We start from the raw sequence: 24198 nt of genomic DNA, 5'->3' as shown, positions 1-24198 counted from the left end.
ATCACAAAAAAATCAAAAATTGTCAAAAACAGTTAACTTAGAATCAGATCTGCCACCTCAAAAACAAATTTTTGGATGAAAATTTAATAAATCGTTTTGGCTAGATCATTATTATTACGAGCCGAAATTAATTTTCGAATGTTATCGCTAAATTCTGATTCAATCGAGATTTGTCTTGTTAAGTTTGGTTAAGAATTGGTCAACGCTTAGTTTATGGGAAATTGCTAGAATCAGAAAAAGTTAAGTTAAAAAATTGCAGTCCCGGTAGACGAGTGTCTAAGTGACCCAGTCATTTGAGCAACTGAACAACGAGGATCCGGGTCGAATCCCAGGCTAGTGTATGGATGTAGTTTTCGTCTAAGCCGAAGGCCTTAGTTGCCAGTGCTTGTAAAATATAGTTAGGTTGATAGTTTAAAACTATATCCTATACTTATAATAATAATAATAATAAAGTTAAAAAATCAGTAAAAAATCTTGGCTTTGTATATCTGTAATTTTCTTAGGATTTTTTTTCAAATTTTCAAAGTTTATATTTTAATTTTCGCATTGGAAAACTAACCTGATTACTAATGAAATCTCAATAAATAATATTAAAAACGATTTTCGGAAAAAAGTCATAATGTTTATACGCATTATATAGAATATTATATATTTGGTCTTAATAATTCCAAATAGTTGTTTTGCTAGGTGCATGATATACCGAAGTCGACCAACTTTATTAAGCAATATTTAATGTCATCACAAAAGTATGCTACATAATATTTTTAATTTTGTTGGCAAGGAAAATAAGAATTAACTAGTCATGGATGTATCGAGTTCTCGCAGGACTAGCCAAATATCATTCACATAGATGTTAATCCATGCTATGAGGAGCTGTTTCGTCCTGATCCTGAAGGATATGTAATTTTAGACAAAATAATCCTTTTAGTTGAAGAAATTTCAGTACTTGCGAAAACAAAAGGCGCTCTGGATTCTTGTTTGCTTATTTTCCAACGAATTTGTATATTTATTGTGTTTGATTTTGATTCTCTTTTTGTATTTGTTTGTTAATGCTAACAATAAGTGGTACGAATTAGGCAAGTTAATATAATATTATAATTTTAAATATATAAGTATTTATGTATATGTATTTGTAAGTATGTAAATATATATATGTATATAAGTACAACTAAATTTAAGTTTATATTCATTAGGCATTTTACTTTTTGCTCAACGAATCAGTTTTTGTTGTTTGATAAGAATTAAAACTGATTAAATAATTTGTAATTTCTATACAAAAATAATCACAAATTGAATCCGTTTTCTTTTGTTTTTTTTTCGTATTTAAATACTTACAGTTAGATATTTGTAATTGTTTCGTTTTGTTTTTTTTAAAGTACTTAATATTCAGACGAAAGATAATTTGTAGTTATTATATGAAAAATGTTTCAGCTTTGCTTAACATGGCGAACATGTATGAATAATTTTTAGATTTATGCACAGAAAATTTGAAATTTTGAAACAATTTCAATAAGGGAATGGGTAGGAGGGAGACCTTAAGCCTACAGAGCTTAAATGGAATTTAATTTATTGTACGTATGCAGGAGAGAAAGAGTGATAGAGAGAGAGAGAGACAGAGAGAAAGGCAAGGCTAATTCAAGGCGTGTTTTGGGCGTTGCATGCAGATGACTCTATATATATATATATAATTGCCACACCATATGTTTAGGCCCATATGGAGGACAATCGTGTGTGTGTGTGTGTGAGTCGATATTCCATTCCTTCGTGTGGCTTTTGCAGAACAAAAAGTAAACAGGAAAGAAAAAAAGAAACCAAAAATATAACAAAATATTTTTATATGAACTGCAATAAATAATTCGTTCATAACAAATGTGACTCGTCGTGGTGGGTGGGCGAATGAGTTGCGGGGCGGGTGGTGGGCAGAACGTGCTCTGAATTAGCCAGCCTTTTTTAGATAAACTTGGATATGTAACGCTTCTGCACAAGTCGTCCGGCCTTTTTCTTCAGTATGGTGAAGCGTATTAACTGCTAATCGCTGAAATGTGGCGATTGTGGTGGCACACGTGGGTAAAGCTACAAAAAGAATGCAAAAGGCATTAGTCAGTCCCATGAATGGATGGATGGATGGGTGGGTGGGTTGGTGGTACATATGTATGTGTGTGTACTTACTCCTAGCAGGTTGCGCGGCACGTAGCCCTCATCGCCTGCAGCATTTCGTGCCCACCACCATTCGTTCTCGGCATCGTCTCCCTTCCGCAGGACGATCAGTGGCTCATTCACATGGAAGGATAATTCATCCGCATTCTGTGCCTCATACGAGAAGACAGCATAGACATCCCCATTATGCAGGATGCCCAATTTCTCTTGTATGCCTAAGGACAATAACTTAATTAATAAGAGACTCTCTCTGGCATAATTTTCCAGCTCACTCACTGTATAGATACTCGGAACAGCCGTCGAAACCCTCCTCATCCTCCTCACACTTCTCGGCGGGCGTCTCGTGATCCGATAGCGTTGAGGCAAATAAACAGGCTCCACTCTCCACCAGGAACTTGACCATATTGAGATTATTACAACTGGCGGCACAATGTAAAGGCGTCCAACCATCCGAATCCTGGGCATTGACATCGCAACCAAACTCGACTAGGAATCTACGGAAAAGAGAACGAAAACGAAATCGTGGAATTGTGGGATGACTGGGATGGGAGATTAACTCTACTCACTTCACTATGTCAAAGTGTCCGGCACAGATGGCATTGTGTAGGGCGGTGATGCCTTCATCATTGGCCGCACTGGGATTGGCCACCTGCATGGCTGTCTTCTTCACTAGCTCTAGTTCACCCTCCAGACTGGCATCTAATAGCAAGGCCAAAGGATCAAAGCTTACCCTTCGGCCCAATTTGGGTTTTGTTGCTTTCGTTGCTGATGTGGTGGAGGAAGATGTTGCCAATGATTCAGCTGCCGTTGCCGTTGCACCGCCTGTCGTTGATGTTGCTGCCGTCATTCGATCCGTCTCATCGACGCTGGAACTCGACTGGGAGTTGCTAATGGGCGAGTGTTGAGGTGAAATTTCTGGTGAGGACTTTGTCGCTTGACTAACTGGGCCAGGCGCATCCGATTTTCTTCCCGATTGCAATTTCACATTGGCCAGAGGAGCCATTGAACTGGAACCAGATTTGAGACGAGGTTGCTCGAAAAGCGGTTGCTTTCGTATGGTCAGAGGTTTGGCCTTGATGGGCAAATTATCATTGATGTTCAACGATTGCAGGCCAAAGGTTTGCTGAGGCTGCGACTGACTCTGAGATTGACTCGGCTTTGCCTCAACTGGTGATCCCTGTTCAGTGGGTGACATTTTGCTAGGCTTCGGGGGCAGAGCCGGTCGTGAGGGATCCATTTGAACCACATTTGGGGCCACTCGATTCACTTTCGGACTGTAGGTTATCATTTTGGGTATCGCGCTCGTGGTCGAACTGGTTGGCGCCACACTGCTTATGGGTTTACGGGGTGGCACTGCCACTTGGACTTGAAGCGGTTTGGCAGCCATGGCCACAGATTTACTGACCGCACCCAGAGGCATGCTATGCACGGTTAACTGCTGCTGAGGATTGCGTTCGGATAATGTTTCGCTGGTCACAGAAACTTCGTTTTTCTTTTGCTCCGCTGCGGAGTCTTTGGGCTGTCCCGTCGCCTGTTGATTAAGCTTGGTTATCAAGGCGGAGGCGGTAGTTCCATTATTAGTGCTAGCCTGTGTCGAAAGAGAAGGAATAAAAATGGTTGAAGAGATCAATTTATAATTGTATTGGCAGTGGCTCATCTGGGGAGGGAACTTTGCCACCTAAAATATGCAATAAGGAGGGCAAAATGTCGCTATTTAAAGAAATTCGGTAATGTTTTGTGCATAAAACATAATCCTCATAGCAAAGATTGGTTGTAGAAAAAGCATGGAGAAAATGAAAACTTTTTCAGCCTGTTGCATACTTAAAGGGGCAAAGCACAGCTCTAGTTTCGCCTGTGGTTATACTGACCTGCTTCTGGAGCAATTGTTTCTTAAGAGCAGCAATCGCGGGTGTTCCAGTGCTGGCAGATGGAGATGCTGTTGTTGCTGACGTTGTCTCTGTGGCAGTTGCCGTTGTCGCTGCTGTTGTTGCCGCTGCTGCTGCTGCAGCCGCCGCCGCCGCTGCTGCTGCTGCTGCTTCTCGATCTCTTTTCTTGGGCCCAACTTCAGCATAAATATGCGTTGTACTGTCCATGGCTTCGGTTTGTGCCTGTTTTCTTAGATCCGCCTGCGTTGCTTTGACCTTGATTGCATTGGAGTTGCCGTTACCATTGTTACTATTGTTGGCTGCTAGTAGTTTTTTGGCCAATTTGGATTCATCACTTTCACTGCTTGAACTATTTGCGACTGCCGCCGATGTAGCTGCCGTTGCAGTTGGCACAGAGCTGGCAAAGAAACCACTGCCCGGTGTTATTTTCATGTGGGTGAGGTCCTGAATGAGCTGATTCTGCTGATTGGTATTGGCCGTTGCCGCAGCATGTTTCATTATATTGCCACCGCTCAAATAGCTGGCCGTCGATGTGATAGTAGACTTTTGCGGTGTATGAATAAATGGCTCGACGGCGGCGACATTTCCACGGGCACGACCAGCGGCAGCGGCAGCTGCTGCAGCAGCCAGCTGGTTGACCTGTTTCTGTAGTAATTGCTGCTTAAGGGCAGCGACTCCACCACTTCCAGCAGCAGCAGCAGCACTAGATCCACCAGGAGGAGCACCACCAACACCACCTACGCTGCCAGCTACATGTTTGCTAGCCTGTGGTTGTTGTTGTTGCTGCTGTTGTTGCAATTGCTGTTGCAGTTGCTGTTGTTGTTGCTGCTGTTGCTGCTGCTGTTGTTGCTGCAATTGCTGTTGCTGCTGGTGATGATTGTTGGCCTGTTTCTTGCGCTGCAGGCGAGTTTGCAGCTCATAAATACGCTGATCCACCGAACGTAATTCCGCCTGACGTTGCTGCAGTGCTTCGCGTTGCATATGCAAACGTGCATCCTGTTGCAGCGACAATTGATTCCGGTACTATACAGCGACAAAAAGAGAAACGGTTGGAAATTGAGTTTTAAAAGTCACTTTGTAGTGCAATCCCCTTTCCCTTCTCTTCCACCCTCATCAATTTACCATTAGTTCTCTGCGCAATTTCTCTAGCTCCCGCGATGCCTGGGGCGGCAAAGTTTGAGCGACTCCATTGCCTGCGGCAGCGGCAGCCAGCAAATTGACCGGACATCGTCGGTCACGACGCAGTTCCTCCAATTGTCTTGTAAGGGCTTCCACTTTGGCCACCGCCAGGCTTAGCTCTTTTTCCTTTTCGCTGAATAAGGCTCGAATTGAGTCCAGGTCATTGCCTAAGTACCAAAAAGAGAAAAAGAGAGAAAAAAAGAAAAGGTTAAACGGATTAGCGGAGCCATAACTCAAGCGAGTCCTGCTTCCTAATGGCCTTTTGGCAACTTTCACAGAATTACGGAGTGGCAATCGGGGTAAACGGGGCCATTTCTTTAAGTTACCTTAACTTTAGCTACCTTTTGCTGTAACAATTTCTGCACTATGGGTCAAATTGCAGTGCTTTTGAACTAAATTCCAATTAACCCACGCGATCAAAGTAAACTACCTCAAAATATGTATAATATAATTCGATATCTATCGTTTTATCTGGCCACTTAACAACTTGATGTTGCCATTGTTGCTGACGTGTACCTTCAACTGAGCTTGAGTTTGGTTTAATCAGAGATACCACAAAAATATAGTTGAAAAAGTGGTAAACAAAACTATCTAGAAGCACCTGTTTTTACTCTTTTGTTCTTTTCTCTTGCCAATTCTCGTTTTATTTGTTGAAGAACATGCATGTTGCAGGTGTACAAGATGCTTTGCCCGACAGCAATCAACAAGCATAAATCATACAACAAAAACTCAGCAATCTTAAAGTGAAAATGAAAACACAATTGAAATTAATTGTGCAGTTTGTTAGCTCGACAATTGTTAGAATTTATTTTTGAATTAAAATTTCAAGCAGTTTTCAAGAAAACAGAAGAAAACGATGCCCAAAACTATGCAACAGATTTTGAGTTTCTTAAAGCAAATAATGAATAAGAATCTAGAAAATTTGAATTCCCATTCCATTTGCTTCGTCCCGAAAAATCTGAGTTTTTATCCCCATAGTGCTTAGTGGCAAAAATGTCGTATAAATAAATCGTTAAACCTTTTGTCTGATATGCGTCAGGGATAATGTCTCTGCATATGAGTGTGTGTGTGTGTCTCACCGTGTGTGGCCTTTAAAGGGTTAAGCTGCCCTAATCAAAATGTTAGTCTCCTGCTCCTGTTCCAAGCCATTCCGTCACTCTGCCTCTAATCTGTGCGAGGGAGAGTCCCTTTTTTATGGTGAATATTTTATAAACGTTTTGCATATTTTTCGTTGGCCAAGTTGTCATCAAGCACTATCTTCTTGGTCACATATGGACGAGGAAATGGTAACAAAAAAAAAAAAAAAAACAGGAAGCTGCCTGTCCTCCCCATCCGCCATCCCTCTAAACTAATTACAGCCATAGCCAAGGCATAAACTCATTAACATAATAGGGGCGTTGTATTGAATGGGAGGGAGCTTTCTTGGCCACTGTCGACCGCCCACAGGCAATCATAAAGGACAACAAAGTGGCACACATACATAAATTAAATCCTCACACGCACAAGGGGTTGGACTAACGACAGAAGACAGGACGATGGCGATGGCGATGGCGGCGGCGGCGGCATCGCCACTCAACACGGTTTTAACACATGTTAATCCAGCTAAAACCCAACCCATCCCCATCTCGCCCTACACAAACATGTCCTTGAGGATGCATGTGGTGCTTAACTCAATTGGACTCATCCACCTCGTCCTCCTCCTCCTCCGTTTGGCTGCTGCTACTGGGCTAGCTAGTGCACTTACTCAGTGTTACATTGTAGGTCTTCTGCAGATCCACTTGACCCCGCAGTGCTCTCAGGCGTCGCAGTTTGGTCTCCTGCGCCTCGACACGCTCCCGCAGACGACGCAATCGTTCACCCTCGGCACTGGCCACGGCGCTGCGCACCTCCTGCGATTTAAGGAAGCGCAAACGCTGCTCCTTTGTGGCCAGCAGCTGGTGCTGGCTGTCGATTTGCTGCTGCTGTCGCAAAGCCATCGCCCTCAGTTCGGCTGACGTCAGCCTGCTGGGCACCTGCCAACGAGAATGAAAAAGAGAAAGCGGGGAAAATGGAATTAGTTTTTTTAGTGTGTGAAACAGATCGTTAGACGGCGATAAGCTCAAAGGTGTCCTCAGTAAGTGTGTGTATGTTTGTGTGTATGTGTGTATGTGTCTTGGGCGTGTGTCTTTGTCAAAAGTGAAAATGAAATTTTACAATTTATAATCGTAATCTTAGGCGTTAAAATTCACAGACCGAGACCCAGCTCCAATCCAATTTGAAAGTCAAAGACAAAGTCAAAGTTGTCAACGTTCTTGGTTCTCATTCTCTTGGTGGTCAGTCATAAATCAAGTTATATTTTATCTGTACGTATATATATGTATCTATGTCTTGGTGTGTGTGTGTGTGCGTGTGTGTGAGAAAAATGTAAGCTAATTTGGTTGACTTTTTCTACAGCTTTCATTCTTCATCTCTGCTCGAATAAATATGGATTATTGTTGCCCCCGCCCTCCCTCTGCATCTGCCCTTGCCCTTGGCCTTGGTCTTGGTGGTGGCAGGGATACTCACATTCAGTTTGGGCTCACAGGTCACCACCAGATCCACATGGGGACTGCTGGTGGCAGTGGGGCTAACTGATGGCGATGACGATGATGATGATGTTGATGCCGATACGGCCGATGACGATGAAGAGCCTCGCACTTGGGGCATCATTGAGGCGTGTGGCATTTTTGGCAGATTGCCAGAAACGGGACGACAGACGCAGGTTAGCATGATGATGGCGATGGCGGGTTTGTCTCCTTCTTTTGTTCTTTCTTTTACACACTTCTTTGTCACTTTTTGGTCTCTTTGTTTTTATTTTCTTTGCTTTTTTTTTTTGGTCACACTTTTTAACCTTTTGAATTTATTGCTGATGTAACTATATTTAGTTAAAAATGCATTTGCCATTCACTTCTATTGATATTGGTGTGTGCAAGTGTGTGTGTGAAAATATTGTCCTTGGAGTCCTTTTTGCATATGCAGCACTCGCACACACACTGAGCACAAAATTTGTTTTTATTGTTCAAGCGCAAAATATAACGAACAAGGCTTGAATGGCTTCTCCTTCTCCTTCTCCAGCTGCTGTTGCCACTTGCTCCTGCTGCATTGGAAGTGACAGTGGCAATGGCCGTGGCATGGCTAGGACCCACACCCAACCAGATGACGCCTCTGCCTTGTACTCGTTAATGGATTTTCAATTCAGTGTTGCCTGATTGAAAGCATACTTTGTATGAGTTGGTTGACAGAGAACGGGAGAGGCTGAAGGGAGTGTGTGTTTGGGTGTGTGGGTGTGTGTACTTTGTTGGGTTGTCATTGGCAACGGGCAGCGCCCAACAGCCGTGACAATAACAGTGCTTGACGCAACGGGGTAACCCTCACAACCCATCACCACCCATAACTCTAGCCCTAGTCCCCCCAATGCCCCGGCCAATGGCATTGGCAGGCACCACCAGTTAAAGGCATATACTAGCAGTAGTAGTAGTAGTAGTTGCGTGTACATAATCGCTAGCACTTACAATTACAGTCAAGTAGAACTAGAAAAAAGTAATATCGCAGACGCAATTTGCTTGTAGTGACTGGGATATACACTCACTTCGGTTAGCTCTCAACTCTCTGTCAGTTAGGAAATTCCTTAACAAACGACAAAAATCCATGCCAATAGTCCGAAAGTTCTTCCCTTTCAACATTATGAACTAGTAGTAGTTAAATGATTTATAATGAGTCTTTAATGAGTGAACTATATAACTTAACCCACTGAAAGGGTATAATAGGGTAGAAAGTCAGTAAGTGAGAGAGTGGGCTAAGCATATTGACCGAACTCATACTCAACTGCTGCCCTTCCTCCCACAGTCACTTGACACACCCACACAGAGACCACATAAACCGGAGAAGGAGCTAAACATTGAGCAAACAATAAAATGTCGTCATGTCTTTCAACTATTTACTACGTCGACGACGACGACAACGACGACAATTCACAATTGCCTTCACAGTACTCGAAAGCCACTAGCCCCACCAGAAAGCACTACAAAGTACTACTAGACCACACCGCACACTATGACACCACCAACCTCATGCTCATCATCATCAACATTGGCATCAGCTTTAGCATCATCTCAACTTTTCTATATCCAGGGCCATACTTATTGATGGCCTGCATGGGATTGCCTTCTATTTGCCACTGATCAATGGCAGTAGAAGAGAAAAAAAAAAACCGAGAAGAAGGAGTAGAAAAGGATATACACAGAGAAGCATAAAAGAAGCTAAAGGACATAGATAGAGAGAGAGAGAGAGCGGACAGAGGGAGCGCAATTGGATTTGCAGTAGGACCATGAACTGATTTCACTTCAACCCAGTCAGTCGAAACTCCTCCACCCGTTTCTCCCCTCCTCCCATAATACCCGCTCCGAGCCACTTACTCTCCAAGTCAATTTATAACCCTTTTATGGGGTAATATAAAATATAAAAAAAGAGATACAAATCAGTTGATATATACATATTAACCAAGCAAACAACAACACCAAAAAAAGAAAAAAAGGAAGCCAAGAAGGGTTTCGCCACAACAATATAGAGTAGACATATGTATGAATGGGTCCATTCAGTTGGACCAGCTAGCAGCAAATCGAAGACATCAATTTACAAATATTTAAAATGGGCAAAAAATTGATAAACATGAAATAAGTATATAGCTTCATTTCAAGAGAAATGGAAACATGAAAGGTCTCCCTTTTGAGTTACTTTTCTATCTTTCGAATGGGTAATTCAATTCGATACACTCTACAAAAAAACATAAATCAAATTAAAACTTTACTTAATCCCAAGCGAATACAAGGGTCAACATTAACTTTCACTTAAGCTTTCAACATCATGATAATTTCATCAAAGGATTGCAGTGATTTATCCTTCCCATGCAGTTGGCTATCAATTGGAAAAAGCAATGAACTAGAAGCTGATGAATTAATATAGAAGATCCTTTATTTCTGATAGCTTCTCGTTGGTCTTAGACTGAGCTGGAAATTGTAAGCAAATGTAAAGAGAAAAGAATGAGTCAATCAGGCTTTTTATTTAACCAATGACTGAGTTTTTGTTCTAAACAAAAGACATTACAATCGAGTTCTTTTACCAATTCTTAACTTTTTTTATTCCAAATCAACTCCAAACAATGGATGTGCAGCAAGAGCATATGACAAATGTGAATCAATTAGGTCCTTCTCATGATATTTCTAATTAGGACTTTAAAAAGTTTTAGCCTCCTCAACTCATATAGAACAGGAAAAGTTTTCCACTTATTACAACTTTTATCCTTTCCAAAGATTTCTCAATGTAAAATCAACTTTTTAGATACCAACTGTCCAAATATTTTCAATATATAGAAACATATATATGTATATGTAATGAAGGTAAAACTTTTCGCCCCAATCTGTGGGAACGGAGGAAGGCAAAACCACCGAAAATTGTTTCGCATCGTGAGACAAGGATGTGGCAAATTCGCAAAAAGCAAAGCAATTTCTTTTGAATATTTTCCAATTAACAAAGTTTGTCATAATAATAATAAGTCGCTGGCATTTGGAGCATGTAACGAGCAAAATGCTTAACATTTTTCTAGCCATTTATGGTGCCAGAGCACTAAAGAGAGACTGAATGCTATTGAGTGGGCGGCAGGTTGGGGTTAGAGGAATGCAGAAGGGGTTAAGGACTATGTAGCCAAGTTTGTTGGAATTTCAAATATTTTCGCTAACACAAAAAAAAAAATGGTATAAAAATTGTGAAGTAAAGAAAACGCAACTATTTATGTTGCACAGCAACGATAAAGGAGTTAACGCTGTGTGTGTGTGTGTGTGTGGGTTAGAGAAGAAGGCTAACGAAGGGCACTAGAGGGGGAGTGGTGGGCAAACCAATCTAATTGTACATTGAAAGACGTCGAGAAAAGTCGCGACTCGGCGACTTGCGACCATGTTGCTGGCATTGTATAAATGGCTCACAGACTGGGCCTGGCTCGCCGACTCACCGACCAAATGGCTGGCTGGCTGGTTTGTGAGCAACAAGCATTTTATTGATTTTAGTCCTTTTTGGTCCTTTAGCAGAGCTTTGGCGTGACGACATGGGCACCGGGTACAGCACATCGCGTGCTCGCACGTTTATTGCTAATTTTTTTCTTTTTTTTTTCTTTCTCCTACTTCATTTTTCCTTTAACCAACGCCTCCGCCTTGTCGCCTTCTGCTGTGTCCTTGCTGCTGCTGCACATTTTCCAAATCGATTACAAACAGGATATGCACTGCGGAAGCATGTTTCATGCCAGAGCAGCTGAATCTAAAACGCAACTAGGACGACGACTGATCTCCTTGTTGGTTGGTTGGCTGGTTGGTTGGTTGGTTGGCAATCTGGTAGTCAGTGCTCTTTTGGTTTTTGGTCCTGGGGAATGGAATGGGCATGTTTTGTGGCATTTTGTATTTTAATTAATTTGCCAGAGGCAACAAAGTTTCTCTGCCTCTATCGAAAATGTCCGCAACTTTGGCAATTTGTGTGCAACGATGAGAGACAAATGACGAGGACATCTAAAACTGTGAAACGACCAAAGATCTAGGACACCTGCAATCCACAGTAACCACACAGACTCACAGCATATGCTGAATTCAGTACAAGGATTCCTCACACACACACACACACAGACACAGCACCTTGACTGCATATCCTCTGCTCCTTCAATCGACCATCATCTCACTACTTGGGTATGGGGGTTTTCCTGGTTCAGTTACTGGAGCAGACATTAGTGGCACTTTTCCTTCGGCAAACGGTTTGTTCCAAGTGGTTTCAGTTGCGAGTGGCTTTTGGCTGGGCAAAAAACTTTTGTACACTCATGTCAAGCAGCAGCAGCAACAGCGGCAGCGGCAAGGTGATGATGCCCCACCGCAGGGGCTAAGGGAGGTTCGCTCGGTTGAATCTTAAGCACAACAAAACGCTAGCTCTAAGGGCTTAAGTCGTCGCTCACGCGAAGGCTTCTCACGTTTGGGTTGCGTTTACCCCCGCACCCCTCCATGTTAGCCCCTTCTCGATGGTCGTTTGCTGTGACGTTCTGCTGATGTCCAACAAAGTCCCATGGACTGGTGGACTGTGGCTATTGCGGTTGCGGTTCTCACTTTTTTCCTTCTCTTTTTTTTTTTGGCCAACAGTTTGTCCAGTTATTCCCACTGACCGTCATTGAAGAAGAGCTAGAGAGTCGATGTATTTTTCTTTTTCCACACTTTTTTTTCCCTCATTTTTTTTGTTGTTGTTTTAGGTTCTTTTTTGTTTTTTTTTTTTCGTTTTGCTCGTGCCGAAACGCTTAACACTCAACAAAGTTGAGAGTTGAAGCAATTTTCCGCAAGAGTAATTAAAGCGAAATGCCGGGTGAAGGCAAAAAGGGGTCCAATGTAGAGACGGGGATGGTGAAGGGGGGGGAGGCAGGGTAAAAGGTGGCAGGTGTGCCACACACGTGAACTGGCCCGAAACCCCCACCGACCGCCCCTGACCTGACCTCTTTGGTTTCAAATGAGCAAAAATGAGAGCAAAACGCAAAAAAAAAAGAAGACGAAAAATAAATAAATGCGTGGCACTTCAAGGTCACAGACTTAACCAAATTAACAAACCGACTGTTAAATATTCTCCATGTAATTTATCATAATTAAATTTTATTCAAATTGCCACACACAAAAATCAATTATAAATGGAATTTCTCTTCCACATTTTCTACATTTGTTTAGTTTATAAAATAATTGGTTTGATATTTATATATCAACATACAAAAATGTTTTAATTGAACTAAATTTATTTATGTTGTGGGCCAAAGTTTGCAGAATTTAGTAACGAGGGCAGTTCAATAACATCTTAGAAAAGTTAAAAGGGGTATATAGAATCCTTTCAGGTCAGCCAGAAAGTTATAAAATTTAGGACACAATGGGAACTCATTACAATAATTCGAGATTCTTTTTAGACTCTTAGGAAATCTCTCTCAGACAGCTCGAGACAGCTCGTTTACTTAGATCGGCGCTTATCCTTGGATACTTCCCTGGTGTAGTAATATTTAAGCTATGTAGAAGGATGATGATAAACACTAATAACACCCATTGTGTAATACATAGATCTTAAGATAAAGATAAGCTCTCTCTCACAGAGAGAGAGAGATAATCTTGAACCACGAGAAAAATTAAATAAAAGAGACATTCTGTAAGTGACAGTTGAAGTGAACGGACGTTTTTAACTAACCATCCTAAGCTGGCAAGAAATCTTCAATTCTAATCAAAGTTATCTTCCAAAATACACTTTTAATAATGTCAAAATAAGTTATTTATTTATAATGTGATTGGGCAGTGATTGTAAATTAAAGCCAATCTTCTTACTAGCAGTAGCTACTAGGCCTTAATCTATGTCAAAATAAATTAAACTAAATAGTCACAAAAACTTGACTCTGAAAACAATATATGTTTGGGGTAAAGTTGGATTCAATCAATTCCTTGAAGTATTTTCTTTAATTTTAAGTTTTTATATTTTTGCAAAAAGTCTTTTAAGAATGAGCAATGGCTCAGGGTCTGGGTTAACATTAGCCAAATCCAAAAAAGGCATAGAACCAACGAAATACAGGAGGAAAGGAACCAAGATTAATATTAAGGAGAGCGAGCTGTTTTTGGACTTTGTCGTGTCCTTGAAATAAACTAAAACTAACTAAAACTAAATAAATATTGTCAAAAATTATTCCCATTTGAAATGAAATTTCGTTTCGAAGAAACATTTAATAGAAACACGAACTCTTTATATAACCCTCGCATAGGCCGAGTCCCCACAGAATTGTACGTCCATCCTTTTCATTATTCTCTCTTTCTCTCTTTCCTCTCTCTCTCTCTCTTGTTGCTGGTGTTTTTTTTCTCGACTGCAGCTTATTGGCATTTCGGAATGATTTTTGTTAATTAAGTGCCCAGTAAAATTAATGGAAATGGATTTTTGCTTTTATTATTTTTTACACACACACCCAAGCACTCCTCACACACACACACACTTCACAATGTAGAGATAAAGTACATAGAATTAAGTATTTCCCTTCAGTTTTGTCGCTTCTGTTTTGCAACTTAATTGGATTTGCTATTATAAAAATTGTTAATTTCAATTTAATGCTTTATTGAATTCATCAAGCCAATGGTCACCCAATGATCGTCCATCCGTCTCTCTCTCTCTCACCCACTCACTCTTCGGTTGGTTGTTAAATAATTGACGTAAAAATAATAACAAAAAAACAAATTGATACATAAAATTTACACGGCCGAAAGCAATTGAATCAATATAAGCATAAAAATGCAAATAATAAAAACGAAAAAAGAAATATGATGAGCAACAAAAACAAAAAAAAAAAAGAAGAAATCAAAATAAACACAGTAAAAAAACTGAGAGGACGTGGGAGAACAATCGGCGGGGAGCAGGGTGTAATAAATGTGGAGCAGTGTGTTCCAAAGGGGAGGGACATTAAAAATTTAAGCACATTTTTTTTACTTTAGTCGTTTTTATTTGTTGTTGTTGTTGTTGTTATAATCATGGATTATGCACGCAAGGGCAGACAGTCAGTCGGCCGGCCAACTGGCCAACACACACACACACACACGCGCACAAACACACAACAGTTACAACAAATTGGATGCAATAATTCAAAAAATTAAATTTAAATTACACCCACAAACACCGCCAGGACCAAACTAAAGGGGGTAGGAGCGGAAGAGGGAGAGGGGGTCGGTAGGCAACTGTGATTGCCTGCAGAATAATAGTTCAATTTCTTTTCCTTAATTATTGATGAGATAGCAAGGAGATGGTCTTGGAACTTGGAATTGTTCTGCTGCTTTCTGCTGGGTAGGAGCAAATGGCATGGTGAAATGGGAGGGGGGGGCAAGACGGGGGCCTCTATTAGCCTGCATATTTGAGTTGAAGGGAAACTTTTAGACCGTCAGCAGGACGAGCCATTCAAATGACTGTTAAAACTTTTTACAGTTGTAATTATTATAAATAAATGAAGCAGCAATTTGCCTTTTTGGGGGAATGTTTTTCCACCCCCCGCCCCCCAAATTGCCCTACAAAAAGACACGGACATTGCTCGCCAATTCGACTAGATAGTAGCACGGCATGACTGACCGAACCGAACCGAATCGAACGTACAACTGAAGGACTCTTCATTATTTCTCTTGAATGACGCCCAAAAATTTTCCAGCTGTCAGAGACTCATGCGTGACATTCAAACAAAATTGGTTTCAAAACATCCTTTTTTTGTTCCTTTTGTTGTTATTGTTGTTGCCGTTGTTTTGTTTTCGGTTTGCCATCTGACAATTATTGATCAACCTACAACTGAAATTTACCTTTAGCGTTTTCAGTCTATTTTAGTTATTGCGTGCTCCAACTGAATATCGATTCGACTTGGTTCACTTTTCCCCAATCAAATAGGCACAAGTTTGAATTAAGCAAGACAGGTTGAAGAAATTTAGGCCAAAATATTTTATTAAATCATGGCTCAAAAGGGAAATCTCATTTTGGTTTTCTTCCAAAAGCTAGACAATTTAATATAGAATTGTTAACAATTCTTTCAATTCTGCTGCACTCAAATATTTGGCATCTATTTGGTTTTGATTCCATTTTTTTTTTTTTTTGTTTTAGCAAACTTTTCAATGTGTAAAACAATATAAATTAATTAAAACCAGAAGCTAAATACATTTCAGCAATGTTGAAAATTATATACCCTAGGATCATTTCTATTTTTGCTTGGCTTTAGAGTGATTATCTAAAACAAATAATTGTAATCTAAGTACTTATAAGTTAAAAGTAACAAAAAACCTCATCATAAAAAGGCTCTAGTCTGATCATAATCTGAACCACTTTTTCCAGGTTTTTATGGCAATTAAAAGTTAAAATTTGGGAAGAAAAGTCTATCATCTAAAAAGTAAAACTATAGAACCTTAAAATTTGCAAAAACTGGCTAAAAAATTAGTTTCCCAAAGTGTCTTGGCTGTGTTCTATATTGTTCAACTTTTAAATGGTCAAGTTTTAGCCAAGTTTTGATATGGCTAACTTTGACTTTATTATTATTCAAAATAGAACTAAAGAATGTTTGTAGTAAGTAGTAAATGAACCGTCATAGGGTCTAAACATTCTAATCAGCTTCATCTATTTCTTAAGACATTCAAAACAATTACGAACTGATGTCCAAAATGTATATACCCTTCCTGTAAAGGGAAACAAAAAACAAAGAAATGTTTGCAGTCTCTTTAAAGTAAACTTTTATTGTTCTCGCACGAAAGGAAAACGAGATGAAGAAAATCTCTTTAAAGTGTTTGCTTTTACAATTTGTGGCCACAAAAGGTTCTTACGAGTATATCAAGTATACGCCGAGTGAGCAGTGAGAAAGATATTTTAGCTGAGTAAGAAGAAACGCAAGTTGAGTCAATTTAAGTTCTTTCATTGCTTGTAATTAGTTTCCATTTGAAGCTCAAAACTAGTAATCAATCGGCCACTAATACACATGGAAGTGAAATGCAATTGCTTGCAATCAAAGTGAAAGAGGGGCGGGGAAAGAACGAGACAGGAAGCTAGATTGATTGGCATCTAAAGGTAACGAGCAAAAGATTATTCGAAGAAACTATTTTTAGTCAGCATGGCATATTAAATTGCACAAAAAAGATTGAGTTACCTAATTGTCTTACACATTTATTATTTATTGAGAATTTCTGCATATTTCCGTTTTGCAATTTTCATATGCAGTTTTTCTTTCTCTTCCACACACACACACACAAACACACAAACACAAGTTGTGCCCATGACCTTTAAATGGGAGGAAAAATGAATGTAAAATGAATATCTTTGAGTTTATTTCTCCAGCTTGGCAACACATTTCTGCTTTAAATTGTTAAGTCAATCAATGATGAATTCATCAGATTTTCTAGCTTCTGTTTCAGTTGACTTCGATTGCTGACCACAAAATGAAATGCATTAAATTATTTTAATGGATTTTCTCTTAGGTTCTTCTCCATTTCTTAGCCCAAAAAGTCAAATTCTAGCTTTGTGCGCATTGAAATTGCATTTTGTCAAACAAACAAAACCAAACTAGAGACACAGAATGAGTGAGAGAGCCTGTACTAGAGAATGGAATAGGAAAAACAGAGAAAATCCAGAGACAAAGTTGTTTTCCATTTGGCATTTTCTGTTTTTTCCCTCTTTTTTTCTGTTTTGGTTTAGTTGGTAAAACATTATGCACAGACAAATATAATAAAATGGTCACCCAACCAGCAGAATCACAGTTGGCCTTGAGTGGGTTGGGATGGCAATAGAAGTGGTTGTGGAAGTGAAAGTGGGTGGAAAATGGGCGGAGTTGTGGCAGCTGTTTTCATCTGGGATTGTTAATTATGATGGCAATGCTTTTTGCTTTTTCCTTTCCTTTTCTTATCTATTCTGTGTTATACGCCAAACTCTCTTTCGTTTCACTAATGTGTGAGCAATCAAGTACTAACAACAACAACAACAACAAAGTGCTTGATTAAAACAACATTTACGCAATGTTCACACAGAGAACAAAGAACCAAAAACCAAAAACCAATGGCAAACAGCTTAAGGGCAGAGACAATAGAACGAACCAACGAACGAATGAATGACTGAATGAGCCAGAGATATGGTAAAAGAGTCGACAAACTTGACAATCGACATCAATTGAACTCTTTACTGCACAAACAGAGAACAGAGAAAGGGAGGAGAGATGGGGATGGGTGGGGGGCTGATGGGCTGGCAAGGGGTGGAAACAACCATGCCTAGGGCACAACACAACGATTACAATAACCAGGCCAGGCAAATGGCATTTATTGTAATTTGAAATCAATCAATATTACGCATACGCCCCCAGTTACCCACCTCAAACCCCTTCTTATCCCCCACTCACTCTCGAAACCCGCATACAATCATCTGTGTTTCTGTTTCTGTTCTATTTAATACTTATTTAATTAAGTTAATGTAGTTAAATCTGCTTAAGCAAATATTTCCATCTGCCGCCGCCGTTGACGCTGTCGAACACACAATGCAAAGATAAAACGTTGCCAGTTTCCAGCTTCATCCATCTGGTCCTCCTCCTTCTTACCCAAGTTACACACAAAAGGCATTCATTACTTGAGACTTGAGGCGCACACAACAAAAAAAAAAAAAAAAAAAAACTTTCCCATCGACGAGGACAGATTTGCGACATCAGCGCCAAAGAATCTTTTTGGCAAGGGAACGAACATTGAGCGCTGAACACTGACCACACTTCTGGGCCCTGGCCAGGAGTCATTAATATTAAGTAATCGTGAAGGATGCTCTCTGGTGTATAATACGCCTCCCAATCTCCCAAATTTCCCTCCTCCTCCCTCCTTTCACCAAGCAACCTGTGTGCATTGAAGTTCATGAACCCGCTCATTGACCATGAACATTGGGACTAAAGCTGACCATGAGTGTTGACTGTGGCCGTAAATTCACTCAACTGAACCTCCTACTCTTCCACCTCTTCCACATCGCCATTGCCACCATCCACCGAAGGGCATAAGAGAAACAGTTATGAAGTGCTGCAAAGAGGCAAAAGGCGTAGACCAACCACGCCTCCCCACTTTCAATGTCTCACAATGGACAGATTAGTGAAGTGCTAAGAGCAAATGGCCTTAGAGTTGGACAAGAAAAGATTGAGGTAGGCAGTCAGTTGAGGGAGATGCCGAGGAACCACAAATTGTTATAGGGCAATGAACAGAAAACAGAGCTGAGGAGTGAAGGCATCCAAGAAGAATAATGAAATGTTTTAGTCTTAAAAGTTTCTCTGACTAGGCAAAAAGAGGATCTATAATTGTCAGCTAAATAAATCGACAGGCAAAGTCAATGGCAAATGGAGGAAAACCAGCTAAACTACTTATAAAAAATAAATGTGATGGAAAACTCTTACCAACATTTCTTTTTATTCAAACAAATACAATTTCTGCCCTTGAATTCAAATCCTTAAGGGCTAAAAGTTAAAAAACGAAGGAATAAGACAATTTCCATCTGACAGTCAATAAAATGTTGATGAAATTTAAATTCAACTCCTAGTTAATAATTAAATAGAAGTGTTCACTCATTCGAACAAATGAAAAGCAAATTAATCTACTTACTTTATTTCATTTCATCATTCGAAAAATGCGTAATAATCATTAATGTTTAAGCATTATTGTTGTAGGTTTTCTTATATTAATTTTAATTGTAATGTACAACAATTTAAAATGTTCGTTTCAATTTACTTAAGGCAGTTATTCAAGGTTTTTCAAAGTTAAACTGAAGGCTTTTCTCAAAGATTTGATTAATATTCTTCAAAGTGCAACAAAAAGTCATTAAAATACATTAAAAAACAGAGGAAAAAACACAAACTTGTTAGGCCTTGTGGATTAGGCCATGTTTTTTGTTGTTATTTTTTGTTAAACAAAAGAAAACTTCTGGAAAAACACCTTCAAAAATTATGCAATTATCTGGCAATCTAAAAGTTTGCGACCCTTTTGCGTGGCAGGCACTAAAAAATGAGTTTAAATTTATGAGCATCAGGCCAAGATAATGGCTAAGAAATCTCCAAAATCTCACTCTCTTTTACTCTCTCTCTCTGTCTCTCTAATCCCTTAAAACATTTGGAAAGACATTTACTGTTCTTTCTGGCACCTTTTCTTGTACGTTTTTTTTTTCTACACACGAAATTTAAATTAAATCAGCTTCAGTTTCAGTTTTTGAAGGAGTTTTCGGTTTCGTTTTGTTGGGGTTCTTTGGGGTTGAACAACTTGGGTCACACACACACATTCCTTTTCGAGCTAAAATTGCACATTAAGCTTAATTAACAAATTCATGGACATGGTCCGAGTAGATAATGTTTAAATATTTCTTTGTTGTAGCCGTTCTTGTTGTTGTTGCTGTTCTTATGTAACTTTCGATTAAAACATTGACCAAACATTGAGGATGAGCCAAGAGTTAGAGCCAAGGAGAAGAAAAAGGGAGCGGAAGCTTACAAAAAAAATTTAAATAGAATTGTGGCAGCTTTTGGACACTTTGGTCAAGAGGATAGAGAGTAAGACAGAGAGTGTGTGTGTGTGTGTGTGTTGCACACTTAACAAATTAAAATGCCACAAAGTTGGTCAAGAAGGCAGAGTAAATGAGAGGGAACTGTCTGCATCTTCATTAAAATTTAGTTAACTGAGAAGGCATTACGCAGGCACGATGAGGAGGACGATGCATGCCTTTTCAATGCTGGTAAATAAGAAAAAAATATGAAAAAAAAACACATCCCCAACAAAACATAATTTATGCAGCAGCCACATGACCTGCTGCCAGCGTGCATCTTCTCCCTCATCTGGCTCTACCCGTCTTGTTAGCCATCAGTTCTTAATTCTCTTGCTGCCTAACCAAACAAAAGCCGCCAACCTGCCCTTGCTATGGGGGCGTAGTGAAAGAAAGAAAAATGTAAGCCGCCAACGGGGCGTATGAGCGTTAAATAAGTGTGTGCAAGTATCTGCGGCAAAAGCTGCATGGCAAAAAGAATTTATATATACATATACTTTATATATCTAGGTGTAGTAGGTATAAAAATTGCGCTCATTAAGCAAATTCAGGGCAACGACAGAGTCACCTTTTCTAATATTGCACTTAAGCCAAGACCAGGACTAGAATCAGGACCACAAGGAGGCGGAAACAGTGGGCGGATCTGCCTTCTCTCTGCGGGGAACCTACAAATCCGCACCGAATTGCAACGCGCAACATGAAGTGCGGGGGACATTATTGATTTAAATGTCATAAACACCCAAAAAAAAAAAAAAAAAAAAAAAACCCACTGAAAGTGAAAGAGACAGACGAAAAAAAAAAGTAATAATAATAAAAAAGTAGCACACGGCAAGTGGCACATCTGAAAGATACTTTGAATGTTTTCAAGATACTCGAAGCGGAAGCAAAAGCCAGGCACAAAAACAAACACCAAACACAGAGACATGGTTCTAAAAGGGGGGCGTGGCGTAATCTACACGAAAGACAGGTAAATGTTAGATAGTTAAACAAGTTTAACTTTCATCTTGTTCATTTTCTAGTTATTATCATTAAATTGTTATTATTTCTTAATAAAAAGAAAAGAAAAGTTAACCAGAAACCTAAAGACAAAAATGTTTATTTTTGGTTTGTACAATTTAACATAATGCAATTGTTAGTATTTATTTGAGACATATTTGTTATTTGTTTTGTTTGATAGATAAATAGACATGGCTATAATTCGAGAAAATGTTTTTTTGAATAAGTCTATTATTTTAATTCCGATGTTTTGCATCAGTTTTGCATGTTAAGGAAAACAATGAGACTAAATAAGTTTATTTTGCCTATTAAAATTTTGCTAAAACGGTGTTGGCTTTCTTTTAGTGGGCAGTTCATGTCATTGATCTCACTTTACACATTGACACTTAGTCATGTTATTTATATGTATTTAAAAAGAGAAAACACACATATCTTATCTGTGGCATATACCCATTCATATATACATACATGCTTTATATTTTATCCACAAAGCTCCGAGAAGAGGTTTTGTTCAAGAGGTAAATACTGGCTAGAGACTTACTCAAAGAGTTTAGTTGATTGTGTTAATTAAAAGACAGAGAAACTAAATGTTTTACTCTAGTCAAACAATCATAAATGCTTTAAACCATATGGGCTACTTTTTAATTCTAATTATATGTAAGATATATTCTTAAAAGTGGAGAAGATTGTTGAAGAATTCTGCATAACCTAACTGTTTGGTTATATCTTTGACCTTTTTACCTACTGCTTGACCATCAATGATATCTGATTAACTACTCAAATTTTACTTTTGATTCATTGTCGAAAAGAATACAATATAATTCAGTTGTCCCTTTTAATGAATCACTATCGCACTTTTTATCAATTATAGCCTACATCTTTTTCTTCAAATCCCACATAAGAAAACTTTTTAAAATTTGCCAGAAGTTTTTGTTTTCCAGCTGATTCCCATATGGCTATAAACACCTTCAATTGGCTAGTAAATCAACTTTCATTTGTATCATTCTTTTGAATGGGCACTTAGTATAGAGATTGATCGAAATGTCATCTTGGCCATCAGTTTAGAGGGAAACAAAAAACAATTCACTTACGATAATAAGTCACAAATTTACACCCACTTTTGGGTTAATAGATTAATATGGCAGAGTCGACTCCCCCCTAATGAGGCAGTTACTTTGGGCCACGTCTATGGACGAGCGTGTGAGCGGTGCGATGCGATGCCATGTGAGGGATACCCAACTCAAAAGGTGTAAGTGGAGTAGGTGATAGGTGGTTGGGTAGGTGGTTGGTAGTTGGCTTATGCCTTAATGTGTGTAATATGCCACACACGTAGACAACTATTAACTAAAGCATAGCAGCCACTGACAGCATATATTTAGGCTCTGCTGCTGCTGCTGTTGAAATGGGAGACGGATGGGAACAACAACAGCAGCGCAAAAAAAGAAAAAAAAAAAAAACAGAAGGAAAACACAGAAAACTGTATTTTGTGTGTGTTCTATTTCCATCTCGCTCTAACTCGGTGTGTCTGTCTGTTTGCTGTCATTTGTAACAGATGCGGGCGGGCACAATTGACTTCATTTCCACCTCTACCTCTGCCCCCCCTGACCCCCTCTGCAGCACCATGTTACCCGGCATAATTGGCAGCCGGCTGCCTGGCACCCGCTGCGCTTCTATGTTCCGCCCCCCTCTTTTTCCCCTTTATGTTGTCGTAATTGCGGCCAAAGATAAGCGCTTTATTACCGATTCACTGGTTTTTATCGCATTTTAATAACTCACAAAATGCGCGCCGCTCACACAGACACACACACACACAAAACCTCTCACACACAATACAGTGGTGATCTACTAACACACTGGCAATGCGGCAAAGCGACAATATTTACGCTTTTTTAACGTAAAATTCTCGTCTTGCGTTACGTTATTCGCGAATTCGATTTCAAACGGTCTCTCCGTTACGTTGTGTTACGCGGGCGACAGTCGATGCACAACTGAAAATGAAATTGAAACCGTCCGAAAAAGCAGCACACCAACAACAACTGAAAGCAACGGTTGCTGCTGCTTTAAATGTTGTCGCCGTGTTTTTCGGTCGTCGTCGTCGTCATCGTCGTCTTTCCTTCTTTTGGGCCCCCAAAAAACGAAGTGGCACACGAAGTTCCAAACGACCGGCAAAACGAAGGCAAGCCGATTGCATCGCATCCGAGGGCGAGGGCAGTGTTGGATGTGTGTTGAGAGGGGGCGGTCTGGATTGGGGTAGGTTTTGGTTGCTCTTGCTCTTGCTCACTTGCATTTCGCCAAAGAATTCTGCAAGAAGGAAGTGCGTTGTGTGCGTGCCTGCTCCTTCTTCATCTTCCCTTTCGTCGTCATCGTGGTCTCTTTTCCTATTCAACCATTTCACAGCAGGCAGCCTGGCTGGCTGGCAGGCACAGTGATTTCAAGTGAAAGTTTCTTCAGAGAGAGAGGGAGAGAGTGAGAGAGGCACATTTTGGCGGCAGGGGACGCAGTGGTGCGGGCTGGGTTATCAAGTTGATTTCTATGTTCCATTAATACTTACATATGTGATAATTTACTGTTACACGAAACTAAAATTTCCCCCAGAGACAACACAAAGCATTCCATGGAGAATGGAATTATGATAGAAGAATGGGTTAAATGGATTTGCTCCCTCCAAGATGTTCTACACAAGTTCAAATGTTTGTCATAGAAATTGCAATATATCTTGAATTCCAATCTATGGAAAGGAATAATCCTTTCATAAATCAAATCTAATTAAGTTTCGAATAGGTCCAAGGATAAATTTGATCTTTGCTTTTAAATTGAAACAAATCTTCCTTTTCAAATAATTTCTTTGTGTTATTCAGACACAAATATGTTGAATAATTTC

General features: G+C 39.8%; 1 protein-coding gene across 1 annotated transcript; it reads right to left on the bottom strand.

The window, feature by feature from the left end:
• Positions 1-1315: 1315 nt before the first annotated feature.
• Positions 1316-23297, bottom strand: ASPP (Ankyrin-repeat, SH3-domain, and Proline-rich-region containing Protein). The gene is made up of 9 exons (XM_068288849.1): positions 23168-23297; positions 7767-8115; positions 6967-7234; positions 5166-5389; positions 4026-5066; positions 2724-3745; positions 2434-2651; positions 2170-2372; positions 1316-2073 (listed from the first exon to the last, which is right to left on the bottom strand). The coding sequence occupies exons 2-9, from the start codon at positions 7968-7970 to the stop codon at positions 2029-2031; spliced, it is 3225 nt and encodes a 1074-aa protein (XP_068144950.1). The 5' UTR covers positions 7971-8115; positions 23168-23297; the 3' UTR covers positions 1316-2028.
• Positions 23298-24198: the final 901 nt, after the last annotated feature.

Source organism: Drosophila tropicalis, unplaced genomic scaffold (assembly GCF_018151085.1).
Source record: "Drosophila tropicalis isolate 14030-0801.00 unplaced genomic scaffold, ASM1815108v1 contig_593, whole genome shotgun sequence".
NCBI lineage: Eukaryota > Metazoa > Arthropoda > Insecta > Diptera > Drosophilidae > Drosophila > Drosophila tropicalis.
This window is presented reverse-complemented; position numbering and strand designations above follow the sequence as displayed.